The following is a 22,535-nucleotide window of genomic DNA, read 5'->3' as shown; positions in this document are numbered from 1 at the left end:
CGCCGCGCGCCTCCGTCCCCCCGGCTCGGGGGTCGCGCTGCGCCGGCAGGAGGCGCCGGGCGGGGGGCTGGGCGCGGCCCCCTTTGGCTGCCTGCAGCCGCTCCCGGCCGGCCCGTCGGTGTCCCCAGAAGCCGCCCGCATGAAACCCCGCCGGCCTCAGGGCTGAAGGGCTGCCCGGCCGACCCCACTGGAAGGGCCGGGAGGAGCGCGCACGGGCGGCAGGCGCGGGAGGGCTTCTGCCGCCGCCGGCGGCGGCGGCGGCAGGGGCTTGCGAAGGGAGCGGCGTCGGGGGCTGGCCGAGAAAGAGGCGCCGCCCTTCCGAGCCGCTCGCTCCCCCCGCGCGTCCAATGGTCTCGGCCGCGTTTAAAGGGCTCCGAGCGGCTGGGGCGGGAGCAGAGGCCGAGCGGCGGTCGGAGGCGCGGGCGAGGCGCAGGTAGGGGCTGGATCCGCGCAAACGCCCGAGGGCCGGCGGGCGGGCGGGCGGGCGCCCCACCCCTCCGCCCCGGAGGGCGCATCTGAACGCAGGCAGGAGACCGGCGCGCGGCGGCGGCAGCAGCCCCAGCCCCAGCCCCCTGGCGCCGGTTGGTACCCCCCGCTGACCCCCTGAATGGCCCCGGCTCTTGCTGTGCCCCCCCTCCGCCCCCCCCCCCCCATTTTATAGACCGCCGTTCAGGGAGGCGGGTAGCTTTCCTCGCTTGCCTGCGGGCGAAAGACTGGCGAGGGAGATTTTGTGGCAAGTGGGGGCGCCGAGGGAAGGAGCGGCGGTGATGGGGAGGAGAGCAGGTAGCGCCATGTAGTCTTGAGGGGGGCATGGCGAGATTGTGCCCGCCCGGGTGGTTGCGGGGGGGAGATCAACGCCCCCCCGCACCCCGCCCCCGGCTTGGCTTCTTACCCAGGAAGAGCCCGTTGGGGGGGGGGGGGGAGAAGGCGGGCTTCGCCCAGCAGACCGCAGCTGGGGTTGAGCTCTTAGTGGGAGGGGGCGAGAGGGTCGGTAGACATCGCTCATCGGTCTCTCCCTCCCCGCATCGGTCTCTCCCTCCCCGCAGCCTCAGAGCCTGTGGTTGGGCGCGATTTCTCCGGCGCGACGCGGGTTTGTCTGCAGTTGGCGTTTTGCTTTTGTAAAAATTCTTCCCCTCTTGGAAGCCGAAATCTTTCCTTTCCGAAGACCACTGCCCTAATTGGGGTTGGGGGGGGCTGTAATATGCATGTGTGTGGGGCGGGGTGGCTTGTGCCAGGCTCCGGAACGGCTCTCCCCGTATCGTTTTTCCCCTGGGCTTATGCCCCCGGGGTGTGGGATCTGAGCATTTAGAGGAGGGGGCGCCCAACGCTGGGAACTGGGTCAGTGCGACTGATGGTGGTGTATTCTGGAAAGCAACAGTCTGTGTTCTCGCCTCGTATTGGATTGATTGCTTACCCCTTTGCCTTGTTTCATCCATTCCTTCAGTAGTGCTGGGAAGCAAATCGGATGAATCACATTTTACAAATAGGGAATACTGAGGCCAAAAGCACCCTGGTGAATCGTGACTGGGAGGCAGTGTTGGACTCAGGTCTCAGAGGCCCCAGGCCAGTGCTGTAACCTGATGGTGTGTGTGTGTGTAACAGGTTGGCCTCTTCAAGCAGGAGTTGACCGCGCGCATGCATGCATGCATGCATGCATGCATGTGTGCGTGTCTGTCTGTCTGTCTGTCTGAATGTCTGTTTTGGAGGAAGAAGCAAGCAGAAAACTGGGGAGAAACCTTGGACCCTAGAATGGGAGTGTTTTGCAGAGCAACGGGTGGTCAGAGGGAGATTCATTGTGTGCCCAGAGGGGTGTAGCTTGGACAGGGGGCATGCCATGGGAAATGGGAGAACACTACCTGGGGGCGCATGCCTAGCTGAGTGGCCAGGACTGGTCTGCATCACTGCGGAATGATTGGGTGGCGTGAAAAGGGCAGGGCAGCTCTGCGTGCACTGGACAGAGGAGGGTTGTGGAGCAGAAGTGTTAGAGAACCTGAGGTTTGTGTGAACTTGTTTATGTGGCGTGAGCAGAGGAACATGGTCATCAGCGTGGAGGATTCCATGTCTTAACGTGATGGGAAGGGAAGGCAGCAGAAAGCCTGTATTGTGTTGATTGCAGGAGAAGCTGTTATAAACTATCTCCTGGCATGTGCGTGTGCGCTGTCTTGATCTCTCCCTCTGTGCATGTACATATTTGCTCTGGTTTGGCTGTAGATTGGAATCAAAGTTGCTTCACAGAAGTGCTTTTAGAAACACTCGTTCTCAAAGTCCTTTCCAAATACTGCTAGAAAACCGTAAAACAGGTGGCCGTTCCCACACACAGCTGCAGATGCTTCCTTCTTTTTAAACGTGGGCCATGATTCAGTGGCAGGGCCAGGCTGCATCCCGACATCACTAGTTAAGAGACTGTGGGAAACAAGTTTGCTGCCGGAGGCTGTGAAGGCCTAGGGATAGGCAGAGGGAAACAATTCAGGGCGAGACGGCCAGCCGGGATCCTGTTTGTTTTGCAGGCCATGTGAACTGGGCAAGGTGCAGCACACACGCATCGAACAGATAATTTTGGATGGGGCCAAAACAGGTGGCGAGCAGGCTTCCTGCAGACGATGCAGACCTGAATTATTCAGGGGGGGGGGGTCTGCTCAGTTAAACAGGGCCGTGCTGTAAGAAATGGCTCTGACGGAAGCCTTGTTGAAGGTACCAGGACCATAAACTCTTCCGCTGGGCCCTGCCTGTTGGTATAGGCATGCTCCTGCTGGGCACTTCCTCTGTCTTTACTGATGTCATGTTTGATTACTTGCGCTTTGTTTCAGCCGCGTTTCTTCTCTGCGTTTGGGTTTCTGCTCGTTTTCAGCCGATGTCTGTTGTACTCGTTCACTGAATATCCCAGCAGTTGATCGCATTTACTTGCACTGTGTGATCCACCTTGAGTCTCCGTGAGAGATGACATAAATAAATATTAGTGGGATGAGTTCTAAGCTGTGCACCTGTGTGTCCACTTTTTTGTATCCTCAGGGCTACTTTATTCTTTAGCAAGGACTCTGTGACCAAGTTTTCAAGCAGCTACTAACTAGGTTAAAGCATTGTATTTTTAAGAATTCTAGAAAAATGGAAGACTCTGTGGTCTCTCTCTTTCTTGCAATTAGTAAAAACACTGTTTTCTTCTGCGTGAAACTGAGCAGAATGCTTGCCGTGCCTTGAGTAATGTTTTAGGGGCCGGGGGAAACGCTTAATCCTCTGATTTTCATATCCCATCCTTCCACCAAGGAGAGCAGGGTGCCCTGAACAGTTCTTCACTCCCATGCAATCTTGTGAACTGGGTTAGGTTGAGAGAGAGCGCATTGGTCACCAGAAAACTTCATGGCAGAACCAGAATTTGAACTCGGGTCTTCTAGATCTTAGTATGGCTAATTTGTACACCTAGTCTCCAGGCCACCAATTCATTCATTGTCATGTCAGTGTGGCCAGCCATCTTACTTTCAGTCAGTAGTGAAAGGGTAGATTCTCCATCCCTTCCTCCCACTGTTCACCAAGAGTCCCAGTTGGTTTTGTTTCTTTTGTTAGTTTGTTTTAACACAGTATTTCTGAACCAGAGAACAATATGAATTCTCTTTGAAGTGTAAAAGGTGTGCCTGTGTTCAAGACTGCTTTCCACAGGCTGATAGGTATCCATTTGTTATTGGCGGGTATCGCACATCCCTAGATTCTCCTCTGGTGACTCGGCCCCTGAGCACTCTTGGCTGTATGTGTGACGTGTCAGGAGTGGGCACCACAGTGTCTGAGGAGAGTGTGAAAAAGTGCTGACTGATTTGCACATGCCAAGTCAGCACTAGATGACGGGGCCTTCGCGGGAACGATGTGCATGTGTGGACCCACCTTTGACTGCCTGTTTTAAACCTTGGGTGACAGGACAAGAAGCGCTTACCAGTGTGTCCTTGTACTTACTTAGTGTCTTCATTCAATGGGTCCCGCAGCCGCCATAGTGACATTGGTGGCTCACCAGGGATCGGAAGCCCAGGCAGCCACTGTGCTGGCCCCGTTTGAGGGAGATGTTGAGCGTGAGCAGTGCCGCACAGGTCAGCTTTGCCTGCATGTATCATGTTTAAATTGGACTGAGACGATTTGCATTAAGGTGGCTTTGTCAAGAAAAGCCTCTCTGGAGTGTCTGTTTGGGAAGAGCTCTGAGAGTTGCAACAGGGTTAACCTCGTGTCTATGCCATCTTTGTTCCTTTTGTGTGACAGGTGGCAGCTTTCCTTTGCTTTTGCAGGTGTGTGTGTGTGTGTGTGTTTGCTTCTCAGTCCTGCAGGTGCTGCTTTATGCTGTGTATTGCGGGTGTTAATGAGAAGCTGGGAAGGGTGTTGGAAGAATATGGAAGGAGAAAATCAGGTCTTGGGAGGGACCCCTGGGAAGTGTAGCTTCAGCGAGTGTGGGATTCATTTAAAATGAACTCACTCGAAGAGGGTAACTTTGATAGACAGCGCACAGCCAAATGTACTCTGGAACCTTACAGCCCTGCGTATTTATTTGGAAGTCCGACAAATTCAGTGGGACTTACTCATTTTAGAGTATGACGGGTTTGCTCAGGTACTGTGAAACTGTTTGCTTTTCGTCATGCAAGGCTCGCATGTCCCTGAACTTCCTCTTTGCATTTTCCTTTTTTGCAGGCTGGATGATCTGCCTGTGTCTGACCCGAGCTGACCTAAGGCCACTCCCTGGTGATCATGTGGCAGCTGCCTCTTGCCATCACCACGGTTGCTGTGGTTCTTCTCGCCTCATTACTACTGGTCTCAGGTGGCTTACCTGTACGTGCCATCTTCACAGTCTCGGACGTGGCCCTAACTCACCTGGCTGTACACCATGACACGGGTGAGGTCTACCTTGGCGCCATCAACCGCATCTACAAGCTCTCAGCCAACCTGACTCAGCTGCGGGCTCACACCACAGGCCCGGTGCCTGATGACCCCCGTTGCTACCCTCCACCAGGGGTGCGGCTCTGTGCCCACCAGCTGGCTCCTGCTGATAATGTCAATAAGTTGCTGCTGATTGACTATGCTGGCAGCCGGATGGTTGCGTGTGGCAGCGTCTGGCAGGGAGTATGCCAGCTCTTGCGCCTCGATGATTTGACCAAGCTGGGTGAACCACACCAGCGCAAGGAGCACTATCTTTCTGGTGGGCGTGAGCCAGATGCCATGGTGGGCGTGATCGTGGAGAAACTGGGGCAGCCCAGTCGGTTCTTTGTGGGCACGTCTGTTGGAGGTCGCTCAGAATACTTCCCCACCCTCTCCAGCCGGCGCCTGAGCCCGGATGCCGCCAGTCCTGAGATGTTCAGTCTTGTGTATCAGGATGAGTTTGTTTCCTCCCAAATCAAGGTGCCTTCAGACACCCTCTCGCTCTACCCGGCCTTCGATATCTACTATGTGTCTGCGTTTGTGTCTGGAGGCTTTGTTTATTTCCTGACCTTGCAGCTGGATACAGCCCAGACCCCTCTAGAGCCAGCGGGGGGTCCAGTGGGCCCAGGCGTGGCTGGTGGAGAGCGGTTCTTCTCATCCAAGATTGTGCGTCTTTGTGCCAATGACACAGAATTCTACTCTTACGTGGAGTTCCCCCTGGGCTGCTCCAAAGACGGTGTGGAATATCGCCTAGTGCAGGCTGCACAGCTGGCTAAGGCGGGCCACCAGTTGGCCCAGTCGTTGGGCATAGCTGAGGGGCAGGATGTACTGTATGCTGCCTTTTCACAAGGCCAGAAGAACCGGGCAGCACCACCCCGGGAGAGCCTTCTCTGCCTCTTCACTCTGGATGAGGTCAATCAGCGCATCCGTGAGCGCATACAGTCATGCTACCGTGGAGAAGGACGCCTCTCTCTTCCGTGGCTTCTTAACAAAGAGCTGCCCTGCATCAACACGGTACTATGTCTCTGTCCCCCACAGTTTCCAGGTGTGGACTGAGACCCTGAAATGGCCTGGGGGCAAGCTGAGTTGAGTGACCTGGGCCCTGTAGCACTGCGCACTTTGTTCAGCTCTGGGCTTCAGCAAGAGCCTAGAGAGAGGCCACTTGGCGCAGCTTGCTCCCGACCACCAGCGGCTCTCCGGGGCAGTAGCCCAACTGGAAGTTTTCCCAGCAGGTTAAACAGCCCTGCCTATTTCTACTTGCTGGCTTCCATTTTTCTAACAAGTAGAACCAGAAACTGCATCCCCAAACCCTCCCACCCAGCCTCGGGTTCCTTATTCTTGCTCTTGCGATCAAAGCTATGAGACCCATGCCTCTCCTCCTTATTTAAGTTTGGCAGACGGGAGACACACCCAGTAAGGTCTGTGCTGCTTGGGGGCAGAGTGTCCTCAAGGCCTGAGAGCTGGAGCATGACCCCTTTTGGTGCTGACCCTTCCCCTCCCCTTCTCTCCTTATTTCCAGCCCATGCAGATCAATGGGAATTTCTGTGGGCTGGTGCTAAACCAGCCATTAGGGGGGCTGCAGGTCATCGAAGGGCGCCCCCTGCTGGAGGAGAAGACTGAGGGCATGGCCAGTGTCGCTGCCTACACCTACCGCGGCCACTCTGTCGTTTTCGTAGGAACGCGTGCTGGCAATCTTAAGAAGGTAAGATGTTCTTGGGGATGCGTGAGGCGGGGGAGGTGGTAGCCACAGGCGGGATCTGGCAGACTTCTGGGCTTCTGCCCGTGCCGTGGGAAATGGAAAGGCCCTCGCTGGAGAGGAAGGGTTTCGTGCCTCCTGTGCATTCTTGTGGTCCCAGTGCACAATGGGGTCACCAGGTTTAAGAAAATTGCCGTGGGGGCAGAGTAACTTTTGGAGCAGGAAGCTCCTTTTCCCGTTTGTGGAAACGGCTTGCTTCTTCGGCAGTGGCAATTCTGGCCATGGATGCTTGGAAATACCCCCAGTGGCACTCTGCCCGCAAGCGGGAGGGCTTTTCCCCTTTCCCCTCCCCCAGTCCCAGCTGTGGCACCAAATGCGTTGCTCTTTGATCCCTCCAGACCCCTTTTAGTGATTGTATCCCAATCCCGGGTCTGTGGGACATTAATTCAGGGGTCTAAAAGAGTTTCCTGGACGAGAGGGTTCTCCCTGGGCATTGCTGCCGTTTTATCCAGAAACCTTTTCCTTGCCACTTAACCCTCACTAAGAGGAATGAAATGCAGCCCTCCAACTAGACTTGCAGATGCTTCTTGCAAGACAGATGCTTAATTTCAGCTTGGACTCGCCCTGTAGGGTTTTTCTAATGTGTGGCAAGTTTTAGAACTTTTAAAATATTTTTGCTGAGGCTGTTAAAGAGGCCAAATCTGTAACCATGCACAGAATAAGTACCTGCCCTTCACCACTGAATCTCCCAAGCCGAGCCCCACACGCCTGAAGCAGTGGAGGGGGTCACGTGTTCCAAGAAATCTTAAACCTTGGTGTATTGGCTTGTAAGTGGTGCACGCAGGAATTAGGCCATGCCCAAGGAGAGAGCCTCCAGCCTTGCCTCTTGCCTCCTCCAACCCTGCCTGCCGACAGGGACAGTTCCTGAAGGGGAAAGCCCCTCTCACCGAGCGTAGCGGCTCGGAAGGCGCAGGCAGGCACGGCCAGCGCTGGTGTCTCCCTCCCCAATATGTAAGGCTAAATACTCTGGGTGTGGGGGGGGGGGTGTGGGGAAGGGATGTGTCTGAGCAGGCTTGAGGGGCCCTCTCTTCTTTCAGCTCACTCCACCTCCCCAGTCGCCTGCAGAAGTGTGTGCCCAACAGACTTGTTGCATTAAATATTAACTGGGCAGTGGGTGAGCTGGCGCATCCCTCCTCCATCTGGCTGGGCAAAGGGCGGGGAGCCCCTGCTCAGTAGCAGAGGAGGTACCCCGGATATCATGGTTAGAACTCGGGGTTAAGGGATAATGCTCCCAGGGGGGGCAGCTGCTCCAGGGCTAATAGCCGCCCCCCCCCCCCCCCCCGCAGCCAGACTGTGTTCTGAAGGCAGGCATTTCCCTGCCTGTTTTTTTGCTGCCTTTTGAAGTTTGTGTCTCTGGGGGGAGGAAGGTGGTGAACGTGAACTAAAGCTTTGGGAGTGGTTTGTAATTCTTGTATCTAGTGTTTGGCCCCAGAACATATTGAGGTGCCAGGTCCTGTCCTTTTACTGGAATGCGTGATGAGTGCCTGACTGCAGAGCACACTTGTCCCTTGCCAGAATTAAAACACTGAGAACCCACGTTTGTGTGTCAGATGAGAGCCTGGAAGATTTCCGGTCCAGTCTGGGTGACTCTAGGCCAGTCACTTTTTCTCAGACCTACCTCACAGGATTGTTATGGATGGCAAACAGGAGGAAAGGAGAAACACGTAAGCCTCCCTGAGCTCCTTGGAGGTGGGAAGCCCTCATTCTCAGGCAAGTGGATCGAGTGGAGCGCGAGTGGAGGGCAAGTGAACAGGAGAAATACGCTTGCCGTTCAAGTGCCATTCGTCACTTGTAGCTTGGCCCTCAGCACAAAATGGACTGGGTTGGGCACACAAGCCTGAGCCCTACGCTTCTTGGAAACGAAGTGCTGGTTTGGCTGTAACAGCCTGAAGGTCTGTTTGGCTTTATTGATGTGCTCCAGACCAGGGGTGAGGGTTCAGCTCTGCCGTTCCACTGGTCTTGGTTGCTGTTTTAAAGAAAGAGGTTGGGGCGGGTGTGGATTTGAAGCGAGTGCTTCAGGGGCTCCTTGGCCAAGCTTGATTGGGAGAGGAAGCGAAGCGACCCAGTGGCCACCTCCCGTTCCCCCACCCCTTTCCAACAGAAGCGTAGTGTGGGGGGTGGGGTGGGCTGACCCCAGGGGGGCCTTGGGGTCTGGCCTTTGGGGCTGCTACACAGAATTTAGTTGCAGATGGGAGCAGGGGTGGGGAGAAGAGAAATGCTGTTTAAACTCTTGAACCCTTAGCAGGGGGCAGGAGGGGAGGTCATGACCCCCTTCTGTTCCTCAGGCAAACCGTGGTGATTCAATTAGGTTGGCAGGAGGCAGGGAGGTAGCCAGTCCGTCTGTCTTGGGTGTTCCCAGCTCTCGTTCTGCTGCCTTGACTACACTAATTGCCTTGTTGTTGCATCGCCTGGAGCCTCGCCCTGGGGTGACCCCCCCCCCCTGGAAGGGGAAAGAGGGAAATGTGGTGACCTGCCTGATCCCTCCTCCAGCTCTGAAAAGGGCCATTATACCACCCTTGGGGGCGACTGTATCTCCATCCCTAGCGCGGCAACAGCACTGACCCCCCTGGGCCTGGTTGGTTTGTGGGGGAGGCTCAATGGGGCTTTGTTGGCCCAGATGAAAGACCCTTTGAGATTTCTCTTTGGCCATGGGCATGTGTGTGGAGCCCTTCCCATTGCAGTAGATACCTTCTTTCCAGAGGAGTGAAAAGGAACGCAGCTCAGTTCTGTTTTTAGGGCCGTCAGCCTCCACGTGGAGCCTGGAGAAGATCTCCCAGAATGCCAACTGATCTCCAGGACAGAGAGATCAGTTCCGTTGGAGGGTGGACACTAGGGCATTATACCCTGCTGTGGCCTGTCCCTTTCCCTCCCCAAGCCCACCCTCTCCAGCCTCCCCCCCCCCAAATTTCCAGGAATATCCCAACCTAGAGCTGGCAACTCTATTTCCACCTCTTCCCCCAGTGACTGTCATGCCTTTGTGGGGTGATTCGGAGCAGAGGGAAGTAATTGGGTGATATCCGACTCCTGTCGTAGTAGGATTACCAGGTCACCTTGCCTTCCTGATGGAAGGGGGGATACAGGAAGTGATGTCATTGTGCAGGCCCAGAGGTGTGCACTTTGCATCAGGCCAATTTGGGGCCCAGATCAGCCTGCTGCGAAGTGCAGAAGTACCCTGGGGGTGGCATGATGAGGTCACTCAAAGGAGTGATGTCGTCATGCCATCCTGGGAGTGTACACGGGAGTCCTGTTTTCCTCCCTGCCAGCCAGGCAAGCAGTGGTAGGGGGCAAAAGGGTGGGAGCAGGGGATCCTCTGCCTCCACAAGTGGACCTGAGACCCCCATGTTATAGGGAAACTAGGCTCTTGGAAATTAAAAACGCACATCTCGTGTCGTTTTGGAGTAGAATCACAGAATCATAGGACTGGAAGGGTCGCTAGGGTCATCTAGTCCAACCCCCTGCAGAATGCAGGAAATTCACAAGTACTTCCCCTCCCCACACCCCCGGTTACCCCTGCTCCATGCCCAGAAGGTGGCAGAGCACCTCCAGGATCCCTAGCCAAACTGGCCTATGGAAAATTGCTACCTGACCCCAATGTGGTGATTGGCATTATCCTGGGCATGTGAAAAGAGCCACGAGAACTTAGCACTGATGTAACCCACTCTGCCCTCCCTCTCATGATCTGCCCAGGTTCACAGAATCAGCACTGCTGTCTGATAGCCATCTGGCCTCTGCTTCAAAACCTCCAAAGAAGGAGAGCCCACCACCTCCCGAGGAAGCCTGTTCCACTGAGGAACCGCTCTGTCAGGAAGTTCTTCCTAATATTTAGCTGAAAACTCTTTTGATTTAATTTCAACCCGTTGGTTGTGATCCAACCTTCTGGGGCAGCGGAAAACAACTCCGCACCATCCTCTATATGGCAGCCCTTCAAGTACTTGAAGATGGTTATCATATCACCTCTCAGACGTTTCCTCTCAAGGCTAAACATTCAGAGCTCCTTCAACCTTTCCTCATAGGACTTGGTCTTCAGACTAGACATGGGCACAAACTTAAAAAAACCAAACCACATGATTCACGGTCCGTCGCATTCCGCGAACCAGAAACCATGAACTTCCACAGCCTTTTCCTAGGTCACGAATCGGCCTGTGGTTTGTGGAATTTCAAACACCCAGCCCCAGTTGCTGAAGCTGGCGCCAGGCGTTTGAAACAGACAGCCCCCTTCTGCTGCTGCATTGTGATTCGTGCCCACCTCTAGACCCCTCACCAGCTTCATTGCCCTCCTCTGGACACGTTCCATCTTGTCTATATCCTTAAATTGTGATGCCCAGAACTAAACACAATACTCTAGGTGAGGTCTTACTAGAGCAGAGTAGAGCAATACCATCACTTCACATGATCTAGACTGTGCTGCTGTTGATATAGCCCTAAATCACATTTACCTTTTTAGCTACCACATCACACTGCTGACTCATGTTCAGTATATGGTCTACTAAGTATGTAGATAGATGAGATTCTTGAGGTTCATGAAACTGGAGTAGGAAGGAGAATTACTTCTTTCTCTTGCTTCCTGGTGCATGCGTATTCTCTTTGTTGTTCCTCCTGCAAGACAGATACCCATGCTGAATTATTTTAAATAGTAGGCCCAGCCTCCCTTATCCTAAGGTTTCATTTAACCTTGCATTAAATTTTCAGCCTTTAACTATTAATTTGGGTTTTACTTTTATTTTAATCAACAGATTATGAATACACACCATCAAATAGACTGTAGATTTATTGGCTGTGCACATATTTCTAGTTCTTCTAGTGTGATGCTTGTGACACAATGGCACAAATCTGGAATATGGCAGGGTGAGGGTGAGGGTTAGGGTTCCTGCCCTCCTTTCAGCTAGATGCCTGTGAGGGAAATTTGTAGTTCACATAGGTTTCAAAAGTGCTGTTTCGTAGCTCTGATCTGTATAGTGGGGCTATAAAGGCAAAGGAGGTTGGTGCTGTTTGGATGCAGACAGACAATCTGGAAGGGGTGAGGGGACAGACTAGCCAGGGAACACTAAGGGGTGAGTTTGAGGCTCAAGGAACAGGGCCCCTTCTTGTCTTAACTCTGAAAATACCGGGATGCTATGGATCTAGAGTTGCCAATTTTGGGTTGACAACTTTCTAGAGATTTGGGGGAGGAGCAGGGTTACTTGGCCAGCGGGGGGTGGGGGGTGGGGGCCGTGCCTCCTGGGTGCACTCCCATGTGGCGGGGCGTGCTCCTGCGCACCGCAGCAGCTGGATTTGGGCTGAATCAGGCCAGATCGGGTTGCTGCAGAATGCTGCAGCACTCCTGTTCTCTGCAGTGGCCCAGATTGGGCCGGATTCAGGTTGAATTTGACCGAAAGCTTATGCTACAGTAAAGCTGGTTAGTCTTAAAGGTGCTACTGGACTCTACTATTTTGCTACTACAGACTAACATGGCTAACTCCTCTGGATCTGTGTACCTAGAGACTGACAACCCTAGTTGCCACCCTAGTTTCCAGCCTTCAGGTAGTGGCTGGAATCTCCTAGAATTATAATTGATCTCCAGACCATAGAGTTTGGTTCCCCTGGAAAAAATGGCTGCTTTGGAGGCTGGATTTTATGGCATTATACCCTAATGATGTCCCTGCACTCCTCAAACCCTGCCCGCTCCAGGCTTCAGCTCCAAAATCTCCAGGAATTTTCCAACCTAGAGCTATCAACCTTACTGGCAACTCTATATGGATCAGTCCTAGAAATGGTTGTTTTAGGGGTATTTTTTTTTTTAAAAAATTAAAAATAACCATGCCAGGAATTAAGATTGATAAGGCTCGCTGAATATTTGAAAGATGAAAATATAGCATGTAATAGTTCACATCTTAAATTGCAAAAGAAGCGTTTTCTCCCCACCTCAAAAAAAAATACTATATTGCGATGACCCGAGAATTAGCCACACTTCTTCTTGCACAAAAACCATGTTGATTAGCTTCTGTGAGTCTCATCTTGCCACCAAAAGTTGACTATTTTTAATTTCCACAGAGCAAATTTCAATAGAGCAAAATGGCAAATATTCGTTAAACCTCCCTATCAAAAAGAAAATATTTTTGCTGGTCTAGGACCGTAATGAATTTGAATTTGAAGAGAAAATGTAAAAATAGGTATATTTCTTAGTTCCTTCCTCACGCTGCCCCATGGTCTTCCAGTATAATCCCATTGTCATGGCCACTGTTCTCTCTAAACTCCAGTGTGCCTCTGTGTTGTCAAAGAGGCCCTTAGATCTAGCTGCCAAACGCTGGTCATCGCTTTATATGATAGGTAGGCAACAGACCCATTTGTTTCAAAACAGGATTTTCTTAAAAAGCAGATTTACCTTGTGTTGATAATATTGGTACAACGTAATAGTCTTCCATTTGAGCAGATTAGGACCCATGGATCTTGGTACCCAGCTGAAATTATTTTCTGCATATGTACATCTTTCTTCTTTTCTCTGTAGGGTGCCTGCAACAAAGGAAGATATCAGGGCCCCAATTGTGTAGAAAAAAGAATTTCATTAGCTGCAGCTTGACATCCAGGGACGAGAAAAGCTGCACCTCTTGAAATGTCTCTGTTACCCAACTCTCAGGAAGACTGAGGCCCTTGTCCTCTTCCGCCTCTGATGAGAACTCTGTCTCTCATAACAAAAGGCGAATGGTGGTGGGCCCCCTTGGGTAACCCACTCCCCACTTGCATCAGTGATGTTGTTGAGGTACAAATAAATAAGATGCCCACAAAAACCCTCTCAAGCACGCAGGGTTATTTCCCCCCTAATTTAACCATGAACATTTTTTATAAATGGCTCTTTGGATCTCTTCCTGCTCTTCAAAATGGTGGCACTAAAGGCCATGCTTCTCACTTCAGATAGAAAAGGCTGTTCATCTCCTGTGAGGAATCCCTTGGGGAATCTGGTATATAATCAACGCCCAAGCCCCCCTCCCCACCCCCAACGCGAGGGCGTCCTGGGAGAGAGCAGCAGCAGCAGCCCACCCCGGAAGGGTCTTTGGGTGCCCTCGCCTCCAGCAGGCTTGTGCCCTGAAGAAGGATTTGCGTCTTCCGCAGCTCCTTCAGAGCGCACGCCCTGAGGCGCAGCTGTTTCTCTAGGTCCTTCCCGCTTTCTCCTTCCCCTTCCCCTTTGCTTTCTTCTGTCATTATTCCGTCCCATCCCCCAGTCCCCCCAAACAAACATCACTTTTCCTCCGCTCCTTTCCAGTTTGTGAGGCGACAGGCAGGAGATAGGTGGGAATGCTTGGCGTGCGTGCGTCCTCCCAGCCCTCCCGCTCAGTTGCTCCGTGGCACCCCCCCCCAGTGTTCTGGAGCAGGTTCACTGGCTTTCTGCTGGTGATGGGGATCCCCCCCCCGCCCCCGCCAGCGGTACTTCCTGCTGCTGCCCAGCTGAGTGGCAAGAGAACAACCAGGAAAATGTGAAGGAGACGGGGAGGGTCTTGGTGCAGTGATGTCACTTCCTGTGCACCCAGAGGTAACACCAGTGCATCACCCGTGAGTGCCCCCCCTCCACACCTAGTAAGTCTCCCACTGCTTGCCGGCCTTGCAGTGGCGTCCCTACTGGAGAGTTACAAAGACCATACATATGTGCGGCACATCCATTTCAAATGCAAGCCACTGACCCGTTGCTGTTTGCCCTCATGTGCAAAGAAAGATGTATAATTGAGCAAGGGGGGAATTCACAGAAGGCCCAAGGTAGCACAGGAGAAGTCATTCTGGCTGTTACTACTTCAGGGTCTCATTTAAACTTTTACTGGTGTTAGGTTAACAGAAGGTAGGCATTTTTAGAAAATCCAGTGTGTTTTATTGTATCTTCATCAAAAGATTATATGTACATTCAACAGACTACAGAGTTACTCGATTAGCCTTTATGGAGATTCGCGTTTTGTGCTTAGGAGGCATTGTGCTAGATTGAGAGTAGTGTTTTCATATCATCTATGGGGGCCAGCATGCTTCTTGGGCTCCCTAGTATGTTACTGCCACCACCATCCCTCAAATTATGGGGCTGTGTCTCAAGCAACTTTTGGCACAGGGGGAGGAAGATAAATGGCAACTGACCTAATTCAAATGGGGAGAATAAAGACTCTCATGTAATCCTATACTCCGCAGGTGCGTGTGGACAACCCAAACGAAGCTCTTCTGTACGAGTCTGTGCCAGTGATGCCTGGAGAGCCCGTACTGCGTGACATGGCCCTGAGTCCTGACCAGCGACACCTCTATTTACTCGGCCAGAGACAGGTCAGCCTGGGCATGGTGAGGTGGGCTGCTAAGGTCTGCGATGTTGGAAGTTCTGTGACTGGCTCTTTGGGCGAGGCTTTTGGCTGGAAATTCAGTAGGAGAAATCCCTCTGGGGATCTGGTCATGTCACTGGGGAAGGGAAGGTTTGTCTTCTCCCCTTTGTGGTATTTCTCCAATCCAAAATGCACCCATTGACTGCTTTGGGTCACCATAACAAACAGAAAGGCCATATGGGCCGCGTTGTGTCTGTAGAGCTTTAGGAGCCATTTTTGATCAAGCAGGGCTTGTGTGTCCTCTTGCCTACCCTGCCACCTAAATTACACACTGGGGGACCCTGTTTGCTGATCCACATGCTGTTTGACCCTGAGGCTGGCAGAACTACAGAGCAGTTGCTGTGGTAAGTTGATTGGAAAGTGGGTGACAATTGAAAGACACCCTTGTGGACTTGGATCTTGGGATGTAGAAAGGAAGGGTGGTTATATCCGACAGAGCTTGTGATTTGAGCCAGGTCTTACCCTGGGAATATGGCAAAGGGGGCCAGTAAGGGCTTAACTGCAATACAAGACCCTGTCGTCCCCGTCTCCCCTCCCCACCCCACATTTTCCACTGGTCCTGTCTACCAGACGTGCCCTTGGAGTTCCATGCTTGATTCTGAATTTTGAAGAGTGCAATGGGCCTCATTTGGCTCAGGACTGGGGCGTAAAAGCCTGCCCTCCCCCCACATGCTAGTTTCCTGAACTCGCAGCTCTGGGCAGCATCTGTTTGCCCCACTGTAGGGTTGCCAGGTCCCTCTTGGCAACAGGTGGGAGGTGCTGAGAACTTACTGGGGCATGAATACATGCCACTGTCCCTCACCTGGAAATGGCAGTGTAGCGCTGGAGCTGATTCTTTAACAATAAGGTCTGGGTGGAATTGAAGGTCTCCTGGAATTACAACTGATCTCCAGGCCAGAGAAATCAGTTCCCCTGGAGAAAACGGCTGCTTTGGAGGGTGGACTCTATGACATTATACCCTGTTTTGATTCCTCTCCTCCTCAGACACTTCCACACCAAAATCTCCAGGTATTTCCCAACCTGGAGTTGGCAACTCTCTCAACAATCAGCCAATAATAAGATTTTTGACCAAAAATGCTATATTTTTGGCTGATCGTTAAAGTATCCGCCCTGGCACAATACCATTGCTTCTGGGTCACACTCGAAGTAATGTCATCAGCCAGGATGATGGGCATATGCGTGGCAAGCAGAGGCACAGATTGCTGGGAGAATGCCCGCCATAAGTGGGCGCCTGGCAAGCCAACCCACTGGAGAACTGTATGTCTGCTCATTGGGTTACAGGAATGTTTCCCTGTTAGGCAAAAGAGCAGCTCGCCAGGGCTGTTTAATGTCAGGGAAATGGGACACAGGCAGCGGGGGGTGCAGGGATTGAAGACCCCTCCACATCAGGCCCCTTCCAATACATGCCTAGTAGACAGGGCCTGAGGCAGACGGGTGGGTGTTTTAAAGGGGTTTGGTCTGTATGATGTAGTTAGGTTGCTGGGCCTTAAGTCTGTGGTGAATTCCTTTCCTTCTGAATCATCATTAAGCAATCGCAGCCCATATTTCTGAGGGTCAGGGAGCAGTGCCTTCCACATGGGAAGGCATGACCTCTTGGGCCCCCCTAGCCTGTCTTTAGGAAGGAAAGGCGTGCCTGGACCCAGGTCGTGGTAGAGATGCCTGTGTTCAAGCAACCTGACAAAATTGCCACCCAAATGTGTCTGAGCTTTTGGGGAGGTGTGTACTTTCCAACACTGAGGCAAGGGGCAATTTGACTCTGCATATATTTCAATGTGTTAAAATATGACAATAAATAGCTGCCACTTATTTCATTCCTTTAAATGGAGAGGCAAAGTCCCACGCAGTGGTGTGGGGGGTGACCGGGCACAGGAGCTTGAAAGAGGTGTTGGAGGAAGGGGGTCGGGAGGGTTAGGGTTAGGGTTAGCGTTGCCAGACACTGAGAAAAAACTCGGACAAACAGATGTGGCCATTTTCTAATTAAGAGGTTCAAGAAACAGGCCGTTCTGAAGGAATGGGAGTCTCAAGGGTTAAAATAGAAAAGAAATGAGACAATAAAGGAGCAAAATAAGAAATCAGACCCCAGAGTTTGGTCATGGAGGACGGGCTGGTGGCAGGCTGACTGAAGCTGGAGCGGGGTCGTTTCCCTTCTCCCTCACCTGGACGGAGGAGAAGATGCACCTCGCCCTCCTCCGGCAGCAGAGTGGTTTCTCCCCCTCTCTGGAAAGGAGGCCTCAGGCCCAGGGCCCATGTGTGAGGGAGGACTCGTTTTCTGGTGGGCCGTTCCCTTTTGCTCATTCAGGTGTTGTTCCCTTTCCCCTTCTCACCTGAGGAGCTGCTTTGCCTGCCCACCTCACCCACCCCCTCCAAGCTAGCTTCAAGCTGGCTCCATGGTTGGGGGGTGGGAATAGGCCATTTCTCTCTTTTCCTCTCTCTCAGTGAGAGACAGCTGCAAAAAAGAGGGGGGGGGAGTGGTCGAAGCAAGTGCTGGGAGCAGGCAGGATGAACAACTTATATTCCTGTTTTGCCCTATAACAGTGGCTGGCCTGAGCGCTGCCCCTCCCCCCCAGGGGGGGGGCAGGAGGAATTTTCACTGCTCTAAAAATCAGTGCAGCAGTTCCCAGATTCACTTCAGAGGGCATTTTCACCCCGGAGAGCTAGTCTTATTTTTCCCGTTCTGCCCCTTGCCCCCCTCCCCGCTCTCGGCCATCGTTTGCAGCCGCTTCCCCCCCCCCGAAGCCTCCCCGGCCTTGACTCCAGAGGTGGCAGGATGGGGGGGAGGCAGGAGTCACTTTGGCTTACGCGGCTTAGTGGTGTAAATATTTATTTACTTCATTTATACCCCAGCTTTCTCCGTAAAGGGGACACAAAGTGGCTTACAACATTCTCCCCTAGTTCGTTTTATTCTCACAATAATTCTATAAAGTAGATTAAAATCAGTAAAGGTGTGGGCAGTAGGGTTGGAAGGGGTCGCAGAGGCCTAAGCAGGAGGGCAGGGGGCTGAGAGGCGGGGGACAGTGGGGCACTTGCCTCCCCCATTCACGTCTAACATGCACACACTCCCATCCTCCTCCTCCTCCCCAGAGGAATCCCCCAGAGGTACACTGAGTGAAAAGCACCCCTTGGGAGGCAGTGTGCACACGCCACAGCTCCTTCGTTCATCCCATTTGAATGTGAGTGTGACACAGCGGGATGAAGGAAGGGAGCCGTGGTGTGTGCACACTGAAAGTGAAAACTGCCTCCCAAGGGGCGCTTTTCACTCAGTGTAGGAGCGCAGGTGCCCACTTCTCCCCACCCTGTGATTCCCCCCCCAGCAGGCCAAGTGAGCAGGGCCAGAGGCGGGGCAGGGGATGGCGAGCCTAGGGGGCCATCCTTGATTTTTGCCCAGGGGCCCAGAATCCCTAAGCTGGACCTGTCTGGCGGGAGATCTGCCTGCCCGCATTGGTGTGGCTTTTCCATAATGAAAGTTGATTTTTTCCCCCTGAAGGAATAACAAATTACGTGGGATTGCTTAAAACCTGCTGGGGTGATGGGCGAGATATAGATTTGTCACTCCCCCCCCCCATCCTGACAAGCTGCTGGTATCTTTAAAAATTGCAGAAATTCAGCAGGTTAAGCCTTCCCCATCACTACCTATTTCTACAATGAAGCTGTGTCTGTTGCATTGGCCTGTTGCTGTGAAAAGCACAGATACTTTGTTGTAGGGGGAAGTTGTTTGCATCTCTGTCGGTATTTGGGGACAAGCGAGGGACAGGAAAGTTTTTGTGGCCCAAGAGCTGTAGCAATTTATGCCTTCCCACAGGTCGTGCGGCTTCCAGTGGAGAACTGTGAGCAATACTCGTCTTGCGCTGAGTGCTTAGGCTCCAAAGACCCACACTGTGGCTGGTGTGTCTTGCACAACAGGTGAGCTCATCCAGAAAAGGCAGGGCGAGAATTCACGACCCTTCACTAGACCCATATCTCTCCTGCCCCTGAGAGGCATCCAGCTGTGAGATTCTCCCCTCTTCCCCTTATCTAGACTCTGCAGAAGCTTTAATCCATTGCATTTCCCAGCAGTGAGCTGACTAGGAGGGAGGAACGGAGCGGGGATAGAAGACATCAACCCCTTGAGCTGGGGAGAGCGGGAGGTGTGGCATGTTATCTCTCTCCCCTCCCTCCCAAAACCCATTGCTGGTAGTGGTGGGGGGTTCCTATGAAAACTCTGGTATTCATGGAAACACGAGGGCCGGTTCCCCTCCTGCAGGCAAAAGTCTCCCTTGTACTTCTTTTTCTGCTCAGCAGGGAGGCAAAATGGAGCTGGGGGAGCTTCCTCCCAATATGTCCCTCTTCCAGGAGATGTTTTTCTGCCTTTCCTTACCCCCTCCCAGTCTCCAGTCGCTGTCTCAGCACCTGCCACCAACAACTTGCACTTTCTAGCTCAATATAGAACTATGTGATAATATTGGGGGAGGGGAGTGAGAACGGAGGTGACACTCCTCCCCATAGCTGTGGCGGGGGGTGGGGTGGGGGCAGGATAGAGGGAAAGTGAAGAACTGCAAATCATCTGCTTTCCGGAGCAAAATCTTTTCCTCCAGTTACAGTCTCAGGTTCTTGGTAACAGTCTCCCGTGCTCAACAGCTATCCCTTTGCCCCCCAACCGTGCCTGTGTACCTCACTTTTCCTTGTTAGCAGTTTTGTTCTAGTTGGTTCTCCATTGAGTGGCTGCCTCTCATTCTTACTGAAGCAAGCTTCTCCACCCCCAGCGCCCCAAGCGTCCTTGGATCTAGCACGAACAAGCCTCCAGGGTCCAGAGTGGAAGGTGCAGGTCCATATTGCAGTCCCCAGACTGATTTTCTCCCCCTCTCTGCCCCCTACGCATACACAGACCCACACATGGCCTTCTTGCAGATCTTACCATTTCTTTTCCCCATCTCCTGCCTCGATCTCTGCTCTAACAGTTTTCCCACTGCAAGACTTCTTTGGGTCTGAGGTTCCAGGTAGTCATGTGAGTCCAAAGTAAAACCCAAAACCAAAAGCCATGTCATATCTTTTCTTAAGATCAACTAAAGTGACACAAAACAGCATGCAAGCTTTCATGTTCTCCAGAGCTTTTAATTAGGCCGAACGTTAACTAATGAGGGAGGGGGAGAGAAAAGATGTTTCATGATCTTAAGGCCTGTGTTGAACGCAAAGGTAAAAACGATAGAGTAGTTCCAGTATCAGGATGTACCTTTTGGCTTTCTGGAAAGAAGGAGCAGAAAATGTAAGCACCCCAGATCAGAATCCAGAGGCTGTCAGCCCCAAACCAAGTGTCGCGAGCTTTCCCCTAAAGGGGTCTCTGATGCAAGTCCTGTCCCAGGGCAACTGTGAGCTTCTGTTGGCAGTGGGGTGAGGGGGGGGGCTGCTGCTGCTGATGATGATGAGGAGGAGGAGGAGGAGGACTGCTGTGAAGGCTTCGTTCCCTTTCCCACCCCTCCTTGCTTCTCCACCCTCAGGTGCTGCAGGGAAAGCGAGTGCCCTCGTGCTGCTGAGCCTCACCGCTTTACAGCAGGGCTAAGTCGGTGTGTGCAGCTGATTGTAGAGCCTAATAACATCTCTGTCACAGACCCCAGCATTGTGGTAAGTCCTTTTCGATCCCCAGCGTAGTGCCAGTGGGGGGGGGGGTGGCCCCCACTGGCATGCTGGCTGCTGTCCATCTGCTGCCTCCCCAAATCTGAGAGCCAGTCCTGACTTTCCAGCACCGCACTGGAGCAGGAGGGGCTTCGGAAGAGCCCCGGAGGCAGTGGCTGCCTGTCCGCACGGAGCCTCCGTCGCAGGAGCATGCTTGGCTCGGAACCCCCCAATATTTTGCTCACCATAATGGCACCTGTTTTTTAGTTGGCTATTTTGTGCCCTTTGCCTGTTCTCAGAATTCCCGAAGTGCCCACAGCTTAGCAAGGTTAAGAACCTCTTGACTAGACTTTCTAGTCTGCTTAAGCAGCAGAAGGGCGGTTAGTCTTTATGAGGAAAGTAATTATTGAAAGGGAAGTGTGAATTTATGATAATCAAGAAATAAAGGGAGTGATTGTTACACTGATAATATGTTTCAACGTGTATATGTTACAATACAATAAGTCCTATTATATTAATTAACAATATAGTCCTATTATATTAATTAATTAACAATGTCATAATACCCCTCTGCCAAAAGAAGTGGTAATTCCCTCAGTGCTGCTGGGCTGTCATGTGTCTCTGGTACGATTGAATTTATGTCCCTCCCCCCTTTTTTTTTTCCTCTGGGAGATTAAGTCATGGTTATTTATACGTTTGCCTGCAGAATCCAACATCACAAGAATCTTCTTTCTTTCTTACTTTTTCTTGCTTGCTTGCAAGTTTCTTGGTTCAAGGTTGAGGAAGTTGCCCTTCCCCCAAATGCCGTCCTCCAACTAAATTAGCCCAGAAGATTCCCCCCCCCCCCCCCGCATTTTGATGTGGCAAATCTGGCCACCTGGATCCCCGCCATGGTAATATTGAAACTAGACTATTGTAATGGTCTGTCGTCGAAGTCAACTCAGAATCTCCAGCTGGTGAAGAACGCCAGAGCTCGGTTATTATCAGGAGCTAGGTGGAACAGGCACTTCACTCCCATTCCGCAGACACTCCACTGGCTACCCATCCATTACCTGGCTCAGTTCAAGGTTTTGGGCATCACATACAAAGCCCTTCACAGCCTTGGTCCTTCATATCTCTCGGACCGCCTCTCCCCCTACGCTTTGCCACAGCGGCTTCGCTTATCTGAACAAGGCCTTCTGCAGGGACTAACCTGCCAATGGGCAAAATCAACAATTGCCTGTACATGCACATTCTCAGTGGTGGCCCCTACCTTCTGGAACGGCCTGCCTGAAGAGGTCAAGAAAGCTCCCACTCTCCTGGCTTTCCACTAACTATGCAAAACTGAATAACTCGGGAGGGCTTTTTTACACAGTTAGTACTTTGCTGTAAGATGTTCGGAAAGGTGCAGGATAGAGAATGTAGACCGCACTACTCTGTACAGCAAGTATGCTCCTACTGGATAGTTTTTGCACTGTTTAATATGTCATGTTAAACAGCTTATGTTTTGTTTCATCATTGTCTCAGCTCTGTATCAGATTTCTGCTCCTTTTTTTAAACTTCTGCATTCCATGGCATGGAGGGGGGGGGATCAGAATAGTGGAAAGAGGACAGGAAGTGAGAACTAGTGAGGGGAGCGTAGATCACACACCCCTCCATGCAAGTCTTTGCATGTTCTCTGCTTATATACAATGTAAAGCACAAGTAGGCCCCCATTAGGGCCCGCTCTCCTTCCTTCAAACCAGGGTGAGATTCGTGGCAATCCAGTGACTTCCCTCTCTTGGGGTATGTTTCCAGCTGCAGCTGACCCTCCACAATGCCCCAGATCTGACTGCCGGTGTGATCTGCTCCTTTGACAGCCTCGGAGAGAGTGAGGGACAGCTGCAGAGAGATGGAGGAATTCGCTGCCTTTCTCCTACCTTGCGAGATGAGCCGCCTGGGGAGCACGGTTAGTGCCGGCGGGTGGGAAGGGTGGGAAATCCACATGAAGAGCTGGTGTGGTGCAGTGT

General features: G+C 52.4%; 1 protein-coding gene across 2 annotated transcripts in view; it reads left to right on the top strand.

Annotated features, from left to right (window-relative positions):
- The first annotated feature begins 368 nt into the window (after positions 1-368).
- PLXNA3 (plexin A3) overlaps positions 369-22,535 on the top strand; it is a 74,370-nt gene continuing 52,203 nt past the window's right edge. For both annotated transcript variants that reach the window (XM_055003364.1, XM_055003365.1), the window contains exons 1-7: positions 369-433; positions 4,660-5,898; positions 6,404-6,586; positions 14,780-14,908; positions 18,761-18,861; positions 20,433-20,556; positions 22,324-22,474. In XM_055003364.1, coding sequence (XP_054859339.1) covers positions 4,717-5,898; positions 6,404-6,586; positions 14,780-14,908; positions 18,761-18,861; positions 20,433-20,556; positions 22,324-22,474 — 1,870 coding nt within the window. In that variant the 5' untranslated portion in view covers positions 369-433; positions 4,660-4,716. The remainder of the gene's footprint in view (positions 434-4,659; positions 5,899-6,403; positions 6,587-14,779; positions 14,909-18,760; positions 18,862-20,432; positions 20,557-22,323; positions 22,475-22,535) is intronic.

This window comes from Eublepharis macularius, chromosome 19, assembly GCF_028583425.1.
Source record: "Eublepharis macularius isolate TG4126 chromosome 19, MPM_Emac_v1.0, whole genome shotgun sequence".
NCBI lineage: Eukaryota > Metazoa > Chordata > Lepidosauria > Squamata > Eublepharidae > Eublepharis > Eublepharis macularius.
The sequence above is the reverse complement of the archived record's forward strand: the minus strand, read 5'-3'. Positions and strand labels throughout refer to the sequence as shown.